This window comes from Carica papaya, chromosome 9, assembly GCF_054855325.1.
Source record: "Carica papaya isolate Zhongbai chromosome 9, ASM5485532v1, whole genome shotgun sequence".
Lineage (NCBI taxonomy): Eukaryota > Viridiplantae > Streptophyta > Magnoliopsida > Brassicales > Caricaceae > Carica > Carica papaya.
The window spans coordinates 31522288-31537404 of record NC_142317.1 but is presented as its reverse complement, the minus strand read 5'-3'; the positions used below and the strand labels follow the sequence as shown (position 1 = coordinate 31537404).

Below are 15117 nucleotides of genomic sequence, written 5' to 3'. Positions count from 1 at the left end.
AACTTAACTATTTATTTTTTAAAATTAATATTTTATCTAAACTTATAGTTATTTAAAGTTTTCTTACATATCTAAAATAATTTAAAATAATCTACCGAACCATACATTTTTTTTTTTCAGAAATCTAAATTTTTTTAATAAGAAAATGATAAAATAATTTTTGTGATTTTGTTCTTCCAAAAATTCAAATCAAAACTCATTCTCATTCACAAAAGTTCAGCCCAGTAAAGAGACTGGATTTCAGTGGTTGACCTACATAGCCCATCGTCTCCGAAACCGAACTTCAGAACTGACTCAGATTTTCCTCCGAGTCTGACTCACTATGATCTCCATTGAAGCAACCAAGTAATAGCAGCTCCGTTTTAGAGTCTATGAGAAAGAAAAAACCCTAAAATACCCTCGACCCACAATCGAATTTCCCTCCTCCCCCATGAACTCCATCCAAACACTCCCTCTACCCTCGAGTCTCTCTTCCGCGGTCCTCTCATTCCTCGACGATAAGCTCAAAGCTGAGCAAGACCTTGTCCGAGCATCGACTCTCGTCTCTGAGTTAGGCACTCAATGCTCCGACTTGGATCTTGCCCTAATCGATCTCAACCGCAGACTCGAATCAATCCTTGCAAGTTATGTTAGTTTCTCTGATCGCATCGATTGTCTCTTCGTCAATATCAATGGTGGATTGGCCAATCTTTCTTCCTCAACCTGCGTTTCTACCTCCCACTCAGGTTCATTTTCTTTTCTGATTAATACACCTATACATTGACATTTCATGCGTGATCCAATGTCATCTGCATGGTAATTTCTTGCTTTTTGATTAGTATGAAAACGGTTAAATTCGAATTGTATTTGTGAATTATGGTACTTCTAGTATTCATTTCTTTTACCTCAAATAATCGATTTTAATATAAATTTTCTTCTTTTATAATCTGGTATGGATTTTTTTTTTCGATTTTTCTGTGTAGATGCAGGAAGAGGAAGAGAAGAGGGAGTGGAGAAAAAGGAGCAGACAGTGGGGGAGGAGCTGCAGACACTGGCAAAGGAGGTCGCCAGAGTAGAGACTGTTCGGTCATATGCAGGCTAGTTTTGTTTCCCCGTTTTTTTAATTTTTTTTATCACTTGCTTGGAAATATGGAATGTGTTACAGAGTGTATAGGAAATTAACATGCCATCAGATGAACATACGGTAATTTCTTTTTAATTCCTTTAATTACTACATGAATCGGGAAGAACTAGAATAGTTAGGATTTGAGGTGCGTATTGGACATCATGAACTTTGATCTGTGTGGTTTTTTGGCCCTTAATGTTGTATTTGGAATTTGTAAAGAATCTTGGTTTTAATGGGGTTTCTTTGAGTTACCAAAAAGCAATGAGAAAAACCAGAGGTTGGAATTTTGAACATTTTATTGGGACATGTGAAATAAGTTTCTTTAATCTGTTGATGAGGAGTGATTGCTGCATTATGTTTTATCAGTAATTCACATGGAAAAGTAGTTGGCCTTTTAATTGTAACTGTTTCTTTTTTCCATTTCCCATGTGTTTTCTATTAAACTTAAGTATATGGACTTGAGTATCCTCCATATTTTTTTTTTCGTAGTTCTGTGCTCTTTGCTATAGTATGATATGTTGTCTTTATTGTTTTTTTTTTTCTGTCTGAAGATTCATTTAATGAAAATAAACCACCAAGCAAGCATTTTGGTTCTCTATATATATATTAGTCTTAAGCTATGAAGTTTGTGATATACATATGTGTTATAATAAAAGGATGATCCTTGGAAACTGTAATCATGGCAGAGATTTCAATTTTGTTTTCAGCTTCCAAATGTTCATGTAATAACAATTTCAAGGAAAAAGTTGCTTTCAGATAACATCTGAATGATTTTATTCAATATTGCTTCGGGGAGATTTTCTGACATTCATCTTTAGCTAAAGCAACCAGAAAAACAGGGATTTTTCACAGGTGAGGGGTGTGATGGGAGGACCAGTAAAATGGGGGGAACATTTTTGAGTGCAAGCATTGATGCATGAGATCAGTAAGACAGAATTCAGTGGGGAACTATCCTTAATAATCAATGAAGTTTGGAATTTTTGAAGCAAGCTAATGATTTGGGGCCATAGGGCAATTGTCAATGTACCTGGCTAAGTCAAACTGGCTTTAATCATAGTTTGATATTTGGAGCAGTTTAGTGAGACTGATGCTTCGGAAGTACCATCATCTGTTGCTTGGTCTCTTCCTGCTATATACCTTGTTTTGTTCTTTTTTTTTCTTTGCAAATTCATATTTTGTGTTCGTAGCAAGCTTTTTAAGTTGAGCTGTCAAGGAACTTAATGATGTTTGATACTCAATTCAGGGATTCAGGTGCATTATCATGCTACTGTGGGTCATAAGTTTTCTCTTAGCCATTGTGTAATAAAGGGAAAGGCTTAACGCTCCATGATACTACCTAACGTATCTTTTCTTGTATAGCCATTGTTGAGAACCTAAGAATAAGAAAGGAAGCAGAGAATTGTGACGGCGCATGGAGAAGACTGTGAAACCGGCCGCAGGAAATCAAAAAACTGGTTTTGCTGAACCGCTTCTTTATTCAGTGAATCTAGCCGACTCCATCTGAACCGCTTCTTTTTCCTCCTTTGAATTGGAACAATTTTTCATCTTCTTTACTCCGTGCGATGCGACCGACGGGAAATAACCCTTTTGAACAGTGGCTTCCGGTTTCATGGCAACGATTGATTCATGTATTTAACTGGTGGATTGTAAACGAAAGAAAACATGTATCTTTGAAAATAAAATCTCAATCTTTCTCTCTCTAAACTCTCTGTCTCACTCTCTCTCTTGTCTCAGCTACCCCTCTCTTGGATGTTCTCTGTATTTCTCTTTCTTTCTCTCTCATTGGATAACATCTCACTCTCGGCCACATCTCTTTCTCTCTTTACATTCTCTTTCTATCTCTAACCATCCCTTTCTCTCCCGAAATCCCTCTTTTCTCTCTCTTCATCTATCCTTCTTTCTCAAATTTCCTTTTCTTTCTCTTCTATTTCTTTACTTCCAAAATCTTTCCTCATAATTTTAATTTTTTCTTCAAAATTATCTCTACTCAATTTTTGTCATAAATACTACAAATTAATTTCTTTTGCCAAAATTAAGGTTCCGGTGAATTATATAGCAGAGTTAAGTCATGACAACTTGATATCAGAGTAGGTTGATTATGATGAAATTCTTACAAGTTTTGTAAATATTGTAAAAAGTAAGGGTAAAGTTATGACGCCCATATCTTAAAAGATATCAATTTTAGAGGAAAAAAATGCGTGAGATGGACCAAAAGCTCTCAGGTTTAAGATCCGAAATATATGAATCACAACAACAAACTCGAGTTATTGTGGACCAAATATTGGCTATGTTCGGCCAACAATTGGGAAGATTCACTGAACTCTTGCAAGATAGCTCTTGGATAGGTGAAATAGCCACAAGGGTAAGTTCCTCTGTCTTTGTTTAAATATTGATAGAAGAAATTTTACTAAACCCTAAAACAAAAGAAATAGGGGTTGGCAGTTCAGACTGCATGGTAATCAAGCAATTACCTCGAAAAATGAAATTCTTATCTTTAATGGGAAAAGTTCTAGAACATGGATTAGACGATGCAACAAGTATTTTCATGTTTTCAACATCTGAAAAGATACAAAGTGAAAATAGTTTCAATGTATCTTGGAGATAAGGCAGAAATTTAGTTTCATGGGTGAGCAAATGATCTTAATATGTTTGAAGGAGAAATATTTGAGGTGAAATTGTGTGAAAGATTTAGAAGCTTAGAAAAATTTAACATTGTGGAAGAGTTTAATAAATTGATCCTAGAAGACACCGTCCTCCATTATCCAAAAAAAATTAAATAAATGAGATCTTTGTTATTAATAGAGAACCCCAGTCTTTCTGAAGCAAATTTATTTCCAGTTTTCTAAGTGATCTGAAGGATGAACTTAGACCGATAATGAGGACGCACAGGACGCCCACTTTGACTCAAGCATTTAGTCGACTCTATATTAAGAACAAACAGTAGATGCTATCAGCCGTCACAATAAGCTGAATCACTCTCTACAACTTCTTCCAAAGGAAGAGTTCCCATCGCTGAAAATTTCTCTAAAATTCAATATTTCTCCAAAATTCAAAATTTTCAAGATGCGGCATCTTTGAGGGGTCTAAATCATACATAATTGAGGAAGAATAATCTTCGCTACAAATGCAAGGAAAAATACTCTCCAGGGTATTAGTGGAGAGAAAAAATAGTCATGATAGTGGAGACATGTGAGGAAAAAGGAGACAATGAAGAGAATCAACCCTCGAATGACAAGCAATAGGATCATGTAGAAGATCCATAGAAAGTCCTTCGGTAGCATAGTAAAAATATATCTATATAAAATTATAATAAATAGTAAGTAAATATATTCTTGGACACTAAATGTTTGGAAGATGAATTTTAACGTTGATGCTCAAGGAGAGGGAATTGTTGAGAACTAGGTGCAAACACTCAATAATAAGCAAGGAAGCATAGAATCACGATGGGTGCGTGGAAAAGGACGTGAAACCGGCCGCAAGAAATAAAAAAAACCAATTTTACTGAACTTCTCCTTTATTCGGTGAATCGGCCGACTCCCTCTGAAGCGTCTCTTCTTTCTCCTTTGAACCGAGATACTTTTCATCTTCTTCTCTCCGTGTGACATGACCGATGGGAAACAACTCTTATGAACGGTGGCTTCCAATTTCATGACAATGATTGATTCACTTACTTAAATGGTAAATTGTAAATGAAAGAAAACATGTAATCTTTGGAAATAAAATGAAAACATGTAATCTTTGGATATAAAATCTCAGTTTGTTATCTTTCTCTCTCTAAACTCTCGGTCTCATTCTCTCTCCTCTCTCGGCTGTTCTCTCTCTCTCTCTGCATATTTCTCTCTTTCTCTCTCATTGGCTAACCTTTCTCTGTTGGCCGCATCTCTTTCTCTCTGCATTCTCTTTCTCTCTCAAATCCTCCCTCTCCCTTCCTCCCTAAACTCCATTTCTCTCTCTTCCAGAATCTTCCCTTCTTTTTCTAATTTCCTTTTTTGTCTCTTCTATGTCTTTACTTCAAAATCGTTCCCCATAATTTTTATTTGTTTTTTAAATACCTCTATTTCTCAATTTTTACCATAAATTCTACAAATTAATTTCTTTTGTTAAAAATAAGATTCTTGTGAATCACATATCAAAGTCAGGTCTTGACACGATCATATATCTTTTTGTTTCTTCAAAACATGTCACGGGTTAGCTCAAATATGGTGAAATGATGAACCAAATGATTCTCTATTGAACATGATGTTCTGCAATGACTTTTGCAACTAATGGTTTTCTACTCTCTGTTCTGCTAATGCCCATGAATTTTTCTCTTATAGCACTGTAGAACCATACTAATTATCAAGTCTTATGGAGATTGTTTACTTATAAAAGAATTCATGGGTGAGTATTTTCTTTCCTCCTTTCATGGCTGCTAATTTACCAATTGTTTGTTCCTTCCAAGATGTGTATACAACCCTTACCATCAACGACATGAGATGACCCTTTACTAACTAGGCCTTCTTTCTTGTCCTTGTTTTAATTGATTGATTTACTACTATTTTACAGAAATGCTTTTATAATATCTCATGATGTTATTTTTTTTTCTCTTCAGACAAAAAAGAAAAGGATCTTTTAATTAACATGGACCCAAGGGCTGGCTCCTAATTGCAAAAGAACATAGTCGAAATATCTATAATGTCTCCAGGATCCTCCTAAAAAGGGAGAGAATTCTCTTTTGACAAAAAAACAAGGGCATGGGCTGATGATCCAAAAGAAAATCATGACGCCATTCCAGGCCCGAAGTTCATTAGCCATCATACTTCTAATAACCCACTTAATACTAAGAAGATCAAGGGAGGCATTTCATAAAAGATGTGCCACGGGCCATCAAAGCAAAAGATGATTAAGCGACTCCTTTCCCCCTGGCACAAATAATATCTATTAACCAATTTTACCACTTATCTTCAAGTTCCAATGGTTTTACCCTAAGCTGCCTCCCTCGACTTCAAAAAAGCGAAAAAAAAAAGGAGTGGCTTTCTTCTTCAGTATTTGCTTCCAAGGTAACTTGCTGGCCTCATTGGCCTAGTCCGACATAGGATGATGACATGAACTTGCTGTCAAATTCCATTCTTGTTGAGTGACCAAATCAGCATATATCTGTACTGTCCTCTTCTTTGTTTTCTGTATCTATGTTGACATACATATATTACATTTTTCCCACAGGATTCCTAAAATCAGATCTCTCATTATGGCTTATTGCATGCTAGTACTGATGTGTGATTATTATACTCTTTCACGCTCTTCTCTCAAAAAGCTTCCTTTTATGCTTCAGAGACGGCACTAAAACTTGACTCTTCCATTGGTGACATCGAAGATGCTGTCTCTTCTGTTATGAACAAAAACCTAAAGAAACAATCTTCTGTACAAAATTCAGAAGTAAGCACTCTTTGTTTATGAGAACTAACTTTTCTGGAGGAATAGATTTCTGATCATCGCAGTGCATGTCAAACTATTTTTTTCAGGAAATGCGCATGCATGCTATTGAAGCACTTAAGCAGACAGAAGTTGTTTTAACTAGAGTAACAAAGGCGCGCCCTCAATGGGCACGCCTTGTTTCAGCAGTTGACCATAGAGTAGATCGGGCTTTGGCCATATTAAGACCGCAGGCCATTGCTGATCACCGCGCCCTTCTTGCTTCCCTTGGGTGGCCACCACCAGTGTCTAGTTTGACTTCCTCAGATCCAGACGCAAGGAAATCAACTGATGTCAGAAATCCTCTCTTCACAATGCAAGGGCACCTGAAACAGCAGTATTGTGAAAACTTTCTTGCCTTATGCAGTCTGCAGGAGTTGCAGAGACAAAGAAAATCTAGGCAGCTCGAGGGCCATAATCGGGAAGTTGCTCTCCACCAGCCACTTTGGGCTATTGAAGAGCTTGTTAGTCCTCTAGCAGTTGTATCCCAACGTTATTTCTCAAAGTGGGTTGATAAACCAGAATTCATTTTTGCCCTTGTTTATAAGATAACCAGAGATTATGTTGATTCTATGGATGAATTATTGCAACCCCTGGTTGATGAAGCAAAGCTACCAGGGTATAGCTGCAGAGAAGAATGGATATCAGGAATGGTAAACTCCTTATCTATGTACTTGGCCAAAGAGGTATTCCCTATTTATGTTGGTCAACTGGAAGAAGAAAGTGCCTCTGGCACTGAATCACAGGCTAGAATTTCATGGCTCCATCTTGTTGACTTGATGATATCATTTGATCAGCGAGTGAAGTTGCTGATATCTCATTCTGGAATATTGATTTCACTTGAGGATGATGTGAGCCTGCAGAAGGTGTCATCTCTATCCGTATTCTGTGATCGACCTGATTGGGTAGATTTATGGGCAGAAATAGAGGTTGGTGACATGCTAAAGAAGCTAAAACCTAAGATGAATGATGAGAGAAATTGGACTGTGAAAGTTCAGGGGGAAGTTGTTTTGTCTGGACCTGAAGGTTGCAAAATTCCTGCAGTTTCAACTGCTGTTGTTCGGTGTCTGTCATCTGTAATTGATCGATCCCGTTCATTGCCTATAGTTTCTTTGAGGTCAAGATTTCTCAGATTAACTGGTGCACCTATTATACAAAATTTTTTGGATTGTTTGATTCTCAGATGCCAAGAAGCTGAAGGACTAACTGCATTAACGGATGATGATGCTTTAATCAAAGTTGTAAACTGCGTTAATTCTGCTTGCTATTTTGAATCTCTTTTAAAAGAATGGTGTGAGGATGTCTTTTTGCTGGAGATGGGACTTCATCAGAATGACCAGTTGGGAATACCAGTTAGCGAGAGCATTGGTAGCGAGGGTCTGCTTGAAGGATCTAGTAATTGTATTTTCAATGAGGAGATAGGGAAGCTGGAGAAATTCAGAGCAGAGTGGGTTGATAAGTTATCAATTGTTGTTTTGAGGGGATTTGATGCCCGATCTCGGGATTATATGAAGAACAGGAAGAAGTGGCAGGAAAAGAGTGAAGACACATGGACAGTATCAAAGACCCTAGCTGCGGCTTTGGATTACATGCAAGGGAAAATGTCGATAATTGAAGGAAATTTGAATAGGATGGATTTTGTTGCCGTTTGGAGAAGTTTGGCAGCTAGTGTGGATCGGTTATTATTTAATGGTGTCCTTATGAGCAATGCAAAGTTCTCTGATGGTGGTGTTGAGAGATTTAGTAGTGACGTGGAGGTTCTGTTTGGGGTTTTTGGGGTTTGGTGCTTGAGACCAGAGGGTTTTTTTCCTCGAATTAGTGGGAGCTTGAAGCTGTTGAAAATGGGGGAGAAGGAACTTAAAGATAGCATTGCAGGAGGGGAAAAGTGGTTGAAGAATAACGGAATTAGACATTTGGCAGTAGCAGAGGCCGAAAAGATTGTGAAGAGCCGAGTATTCAACTCGTGAAAGGTAATTTTCCATTCTCTCATGCTGTTCTAAGAAGGCGCAGCAGGATCTGGACATAAAAAAGTGAGGTTAGCTAATATTTTACCTGACGTTTTTAAATTGTACTGGGTAAATGATAAATTGATGATAGGGCTTGTAAAATGACTCAACTATTCTTGACTGTGACCCATTTATTATTATTTTTTTTTTAAAAGAAAACTACAATAATGAATGATGGAAATTTATTGTTATTCATTTTGAGAGTCGTTCACTGTAAATGAAATTTGGGAGAAAGAGATTAATTGAAGCCTGTTTGGTGTATGGGTGATTAATTAGCCACAAAAATGGCCTCTGTGTTTAAAGGACTCTGTTTGTTCGTACATTTTTGAGGTTGAATTGTTTGTATCAGTTGGAAAACAGGGATGATGCGTCCATGTCCATTTCTCAGTTTCAAATCCCATATGATATATAAGAACACACTTTGAAGATGAATTAAAAAATCATAGATGTTGTATTACTATTATTATATAAATATCATTTAATTATGAAATTTATAAATTTTAATTTTTTTTTTTTTTTTTAAAATAAGAAATTAGTTTTGACATGTCAAGAAACAATGAATTAAAGATTTTGCCCATGTTAGCAAAAGATTATCTTCTTAAGCAGCATCCAAACACCGTACTTTAAGAAGCAAAAATATATTTAATATCTAATTAGTAATGATTAAACAAATCTTAATGAGCGAATTTTAAGATTTTAGTGATATGGGTGTGAATGTAAGAGAAATAAAGGACAAGACCTGGTTTTGGTAGAATGTAAACATCCCATCTGCAAATAAAATGGTAATCTCATATTTTGATTTTTAAGAATCTAATTACTTGATTGGTTGTGGGTCCATTCAGCATGCAAATGTGGGACAAATGGGACCCATTTAACACACACACACACACACACACATATATATATATATATATATACACACACACACTTGTGTTTTATCAATCAACTCTTAAATTATTATTATTCAAAAACTCCATAAATATAATAAACTTCTCTAGCTTCCCAGTTCCAAATTCCACCCGTTGACAAGAAAATCAACAATGAATGAAGAATTTGAAATGAATGATTTTGTTTCAAAGTTACAAGCTTTGCTGTCCCAACTTGATCATATCCCAAATTCAATGGTATATATATATATTTGTGTGTGTGTGTGTGGGTGATTTTGTTTATTATTATTATTTCTAATTGTAGAAAGTTTTTTTTTTTTTTTTGGTGTTAATATATATATATATATATATATATATTTATATGTGTGTGTGTGTGTGTGTGTGTATATGTAGGTGGCAACATCTGAAGTTGTGAAGGAAACATGCAGTTACATTAGGAGGCTACAAAGGGAGATTGATGATCTAAGTGAAAGGCTGTCTCGGCTGCTGGATGCCAATCCTATTGCTCTTCATGTCGACACTCTTATAGCCCTTCTGCAACAATAATATATATAAACTATATATATATATATATATATGTAACTTCTTTTCTTTTTCATTTCTAGTTTTCTTACAAAAGGTTTGGACTTTTGGAGTCTAAATATTTCTTCGTTTCAGCTATATATCTTTGTCTTTGTATACCGAGTGATCAGATATCAAATGAAGAATCATCTTCTTTTGGTTTGCGGCTTAAGTTTTAGTTTATCATTTATCATTCAAAAGCAAACACACACACACACACACACACACACATACACTCACTTATGTATCTCATTCAAATTTTAATCCTAATTTACTGACTAGGAATGCGAATACATATATTGAATATGTATTAATATTTTGTGATAAAAAAATATGTATTTATATTAGTAAAAATATAACTGTATTACCATTAGAAAATTAATTTCTGAGTATAAATGAAGTTAGTTCTATAATCTATCCAATATATAAATAATTATAATTAAAAAGTAAAATAAAATAAAATAAAATAAACTAAAGTAAAATTAAAAATACTTAATATATATATAATCTTTTATGTACATATTTTATAATTTATAATTAAAGTTAAAATATTTTAACATTAAATATATACATAACCGGGTATAAGTTTGAATGAATTTCTTTACCTTCAAACCTGAACTTGACTTGTGCCAACATAGTAAAATTCAACTTGAACTGGCTCACTTGGGCACAACTTTAGTTTAAAAAACATTTAAGCTAGTTGGTCTAGGTTTATTAGGTGACAAGTTTTTCTACCACTCTTAGATAATGACAGAAGGCAAGTGATTAGTTAATTCTGTAATATTCGATCTTGAAAATTTGACATGAGTTAATTTTTAAGTTATAAAAAATATATATAAATAATTAGATTTTTATTTTAGTTTAATTTTTGTTAAATTTTTTTTAAAAAAATAAATTAAGAACGAAATTGAAAATAATTTTAAGAAAAATAAGTGAAAGTGTAAATAAGGAGAGTGTTTTTGAAAGAAAACTTTAAAACATAGAGTAAAATTGTAAAAAGAAAAACTTTGGCCACGTAAGACGGTTTGGATAGCAGCCACAACAGGTCAGAACGCGCCACGTGGCGAGCACGCTGACCTCGGCTTCACGCAGGAAGCCACGCGAGTGATTCACGTGCCTGGGTGATCCGATGGCCCAGATCGCACCCCATGCGCACGAACAATTCAGATGCATTTCCCTTTTAAACGTGATCGGATAGACGAGATTGATCGCAATGGATGATCCAAATTTACCCACTCAATCGGTCTAGACAAGCAACGATCAGACGACTCTTCTCGCTCCACGTCGACGTAGATGAACGGCTAGGATCAGAGAGAAGAGAGGTATTTAAACCTCTCTTTAGTCGACCTTGAAACCCTAGCTGACACCCAGCCGGAGAATAAGAAGAATGAGGCAGTCGAAGGGAAGACTAGCTGACTGCCGACCGACAAAAGAAGTAAATTTTTTCCTTCCCACTCGGAATTCAATCCCGAGTCTCCCTATGCCCATACCGGAGCTAAAGGGTCGACAAGTGAGCCAAAAATTACAGGTAAAGCTCGGTCAAGCTGTCGCAGCAAAAACTCAAAACCTTCTCCGATAACTCCTTTTCTATTTTTCATTTCGTGTGTTTTTTACTACTGTGTTCTCCGTCCTTTTCTGGTGCAGGTAGCCGAAAAAAAACTTCAACCGCGAAGGAGAATCGGTAAAGCCGTTGCACCCGGAGATCTTCTGCTAGTAGGGTTTCGGTTTTTTATTTTTTTCAGCCAATCGAGACCTCCTAACTTAGTTTTTCACAAGTTTATGTGCAAAGCCGGCCAAAACTAGCCTAAATCGATCGAAACCGACCAGCCCAAGGTGAATCACCGATGCGAGCATCAGAGCACGGCCGCGCTGCCATGTCGAATCCCTAAAATCGATCGAAAAATTTTTAAAATGTCTATTTTGCCCTTTTAGGATATTTTTGGATACATAACTGGTATTTTAATTTTCGCGAAAAAAATTCAAAAAATTTGGGGACCGCTAAGAGGCATAATGGAAAGTATGGTATTTCGGACACCAATCCGAGTTAAGAGTCTCTCACCATTTTTCCTGTTACGGTAAATTGAAGCATAATAATCAATAATATTGTGTTTTGTAAAAATTAAAAAAATCTTAAAAATAATTACATGTTATTAATAGAGACAGAACTGATCAGTTCATATTTGCTCTAGTTCATTGTTTATTTTTTTTTATACTAATTGAAATGTTTACTATTATATTATGTGCATTAAATTGCTAGTTTTAATTGCTTTCTCGATTATTTAGTTTACCTAACTGCATAGCCTTCATTTAGTTGATTTGTTTTGCAATAAATATTTCAATCACGTTTCTTGATGTATGTATCACCTATTTGCATGATTTACTGTTGATTTATAAATATGAGATATTGGTATGTAACTAATAATTGATTAATAGTATAAATCTATGTATGAAAGACTTACTGTGTACCTTGAGAAATGGTGGACGGACCTGCTACATAGAGAATCCTACTGTGAGCATTACCTCAATCGAATGAACTTGAAAAGTCCTATACTGGAAGAGTTTGAGAAATATAATTCACCCTCATACCGGACGAGGTATCGAGAGGATGGTGTTTGGCACCCCTTATCGGATGGAGTATAGAGACGGTCAGTTAATTAACAAATTTAGATATTGGATTCACGTGCAGGAAAACATCCCTATAGACTTCCAGAAGTACTAGTGAGCAAATAAAAAGGAAAGTTGTTATTTTTACTCACTTGTATATGAAATCATAATGTTATTTAAGTTATTATCTTTATAGGTTGATTTTAAAAACTCGTAACGATAGGTATGAAATAAACGATTTTATGTTAAATGAATTTACCTAAATTAAATAGTTTCATTAGTTGTTTTATAATTTTTATCAACTTTTAATTTCTGTATCAGTAATTAGTGTTATATTCTTATCAGGTTAGTGTAGCTTACTTTCCTGTTAACCATTTCAGATTAAGAATACTAAGATTCAGATCCTGAAAGTAGGATAGTTGTGAGTGAGATTACCTCCCGAACCTTATCAAAGTTGTTAGTGGAGGTTAACTCCATATGATATTTATTTATTTATTTTCAACTATTTATTTCATTTTTTTATGAATTACTGTAAAATGGACATTCTCGTAAACTTATTGGGCACTTTAATTTACTGTGTAAAGAATATAAAAGCTAATATTATTATTTATTTCTGCCATTACAATATAAATTTTTTCCCTTAAGGTTCCGAACCTTTACGAATTCACCTCAATTTGCTCCTGATCCAGGACCTACACCGAAATATTGATGGTGATTCTCAAATATGACATAACAAAATGTGATATGATGAGATAGAATGCAATAGAAACAAGAACACAAGGAACGAGTTACCTACTCTTAATGGTTAAAGCAAGCCCTTTCGTTCTAATATTCTGAATTCTTTAATTCGAAATAAATCAAATTTTTTAAAATATAGTTCAAACCTATGACCAATCAGTTAACAGCTAACCGCACTACCACTAAGGTACAGAGGAATAATAGGAGATTAGATCTTATAGAGCTCAATTCTCGTTCTCAACCCATGACCAATATGAACTCGAACTTTCCTTCGTAACTCCCGAAACTTCTTCATAGTGGTTCCGTTCCATGTCTTATTTCATAGGAAACCTCAAAGTGACTCTATTTCATTATAATTATATTTCATCCATATTCAAATTTCATTCATTTAATATCTCTTTAGTTTCATTGACATTAGAGATTAAGGAGAGTAAAAACCCATAATTAATAAGGTATAGAACAAGTATTAATCAAAAGTTATAAGCACGAAAGGGGTGTATGACATGTATGAATTTAATGATAACTTGTCCAAACCTAGTCTATTATGCTCCAATATATATAAGATTAATAAAATTTTAGTTTTATTTTTAATTCTACACAATTTTATTAATAAATATTTAGTATTGTATCTTTATAATATTAACTTACATTTACTATGGATTATGTTTTAACTATTATTATAGATTATATTATATTTTAGTTAACATTTAATATTTTTTAACTACAAATTTTAATTACTTCTTTAAAATATTTTATTTCTTTAAGATAGAATATTTATAATTTCACATTACATTTGTATTTACTTCTAATTCAATAAATTTAAAAACAAAATTTATTTTTGATACCTGTAAAATATTGAGGAAACATAATTTTAATTAGTAAACTGATTAAAAAAATTACATATATATCATTTTGTTTTATATTAAATTCCTTGCATGTTAGTGACTGTTTGATCTAACTTTTTCTGGAAGAGGCTGATTAAGCCGACAACTAAACAGTAGCTGCTGTTTGTTTGGCAAGAAAGAAATCTGGAGAGGAAAATTTTGGTAAATAATTCAGAATGATGGAGAGAGAAGAGATAGCATTTGATCTTGATGGGTCAGTTTGATAGCAAACCAAGATTTGCTGGATACTTGATATAACAACAGAATCCACCTTCTTATAATCAGACAAGAAAATCATAACTTCTTTTTTTTCATCAGTATCAAGGAAAATTCTGAGGTAAAACCTAATCTCTTGAATGGAAATTCAAGATCTGAACCATGGCATATGAATTGAAATTTGGATATAAATCTAGATTTTGTCTCTCTCCCTCACCATTTCCTATATATGTGTATGTATGTATGTATGTGTGTATATATATATATATATATGTATGTATGTGGACAAGTGTTTGTGATATTAGATATTTTTTACTAAGAGTATACCATTTAAAGTATGCTACATCTTTAATTAAAGAAAAAACTGTCTACAAATTTTCATCTTTAACACAAATCAAACAACCATTCAGAAATTTTCATTTATATCATTATTACATAAGATCTGCCCTATTTCTCTTCTTGGGGATGTCATTTAACCTTGCTGATACAAATAATAGGTTCTATTTAAGCAATTTTTTACAGAACAAAATAAATAAAATTTTTGCCCATGATACCTACTTACTATGTTTTCAGAGGGTTTATAAATCCTATAGTTCATAAACTGCATTTTTAAAGTGAACTAAACACCTTGTAAATTCCTATGGTTTAGAAACTGCATTTTAAAG

At 34.2% G+C, this 15117-nt stretch overlaps 1 protein-coding gene across 5 annotated transcripts; it reads left to right on the top strand.

Annotated features, from left to right (window-relative positions):
- Window positions 1-208: 208 nt before the first annotated feature.
- MAG2 (RINT-1 / TIP-1 family) lies at window positions 209-10168 on the top strand. Of its 5 annotated transcripts, none has more exons than XM_088211172.1 (5): window positions 209-725; window positions 963-1076; window positions 6417-6520; window positions 6607-8526; window positions 9878-10168. In XM_088211172.1, exons 1-4 carry the CDS (start codon window positions 431-433, stop codon window positions 8521-8523), a joined length of 2430 nt encoding a protein of 809 aa, XP_088067298.1. In that variant the 5' UTR covers window positions 209-430; the 3' UTR covers window positions 8524-8526; window positions 9878-10168. The 5 variants fall into 5 exon arrangements, with proteins under 5 accessions (XP_088067298.1, XP_088067297.1, XP_088067299.1 ...); XM_088211171.1 differs by having other exon boundaries at window positions 9843-10168; XM_088211173.1 differs by lacking the exon at window positions 9878-10168 and having other exon boundaries at window positions 969-1076; window positions 6607-8757.
- Window positions 10169-15117: the final 4949 nt, after the last annotated feature.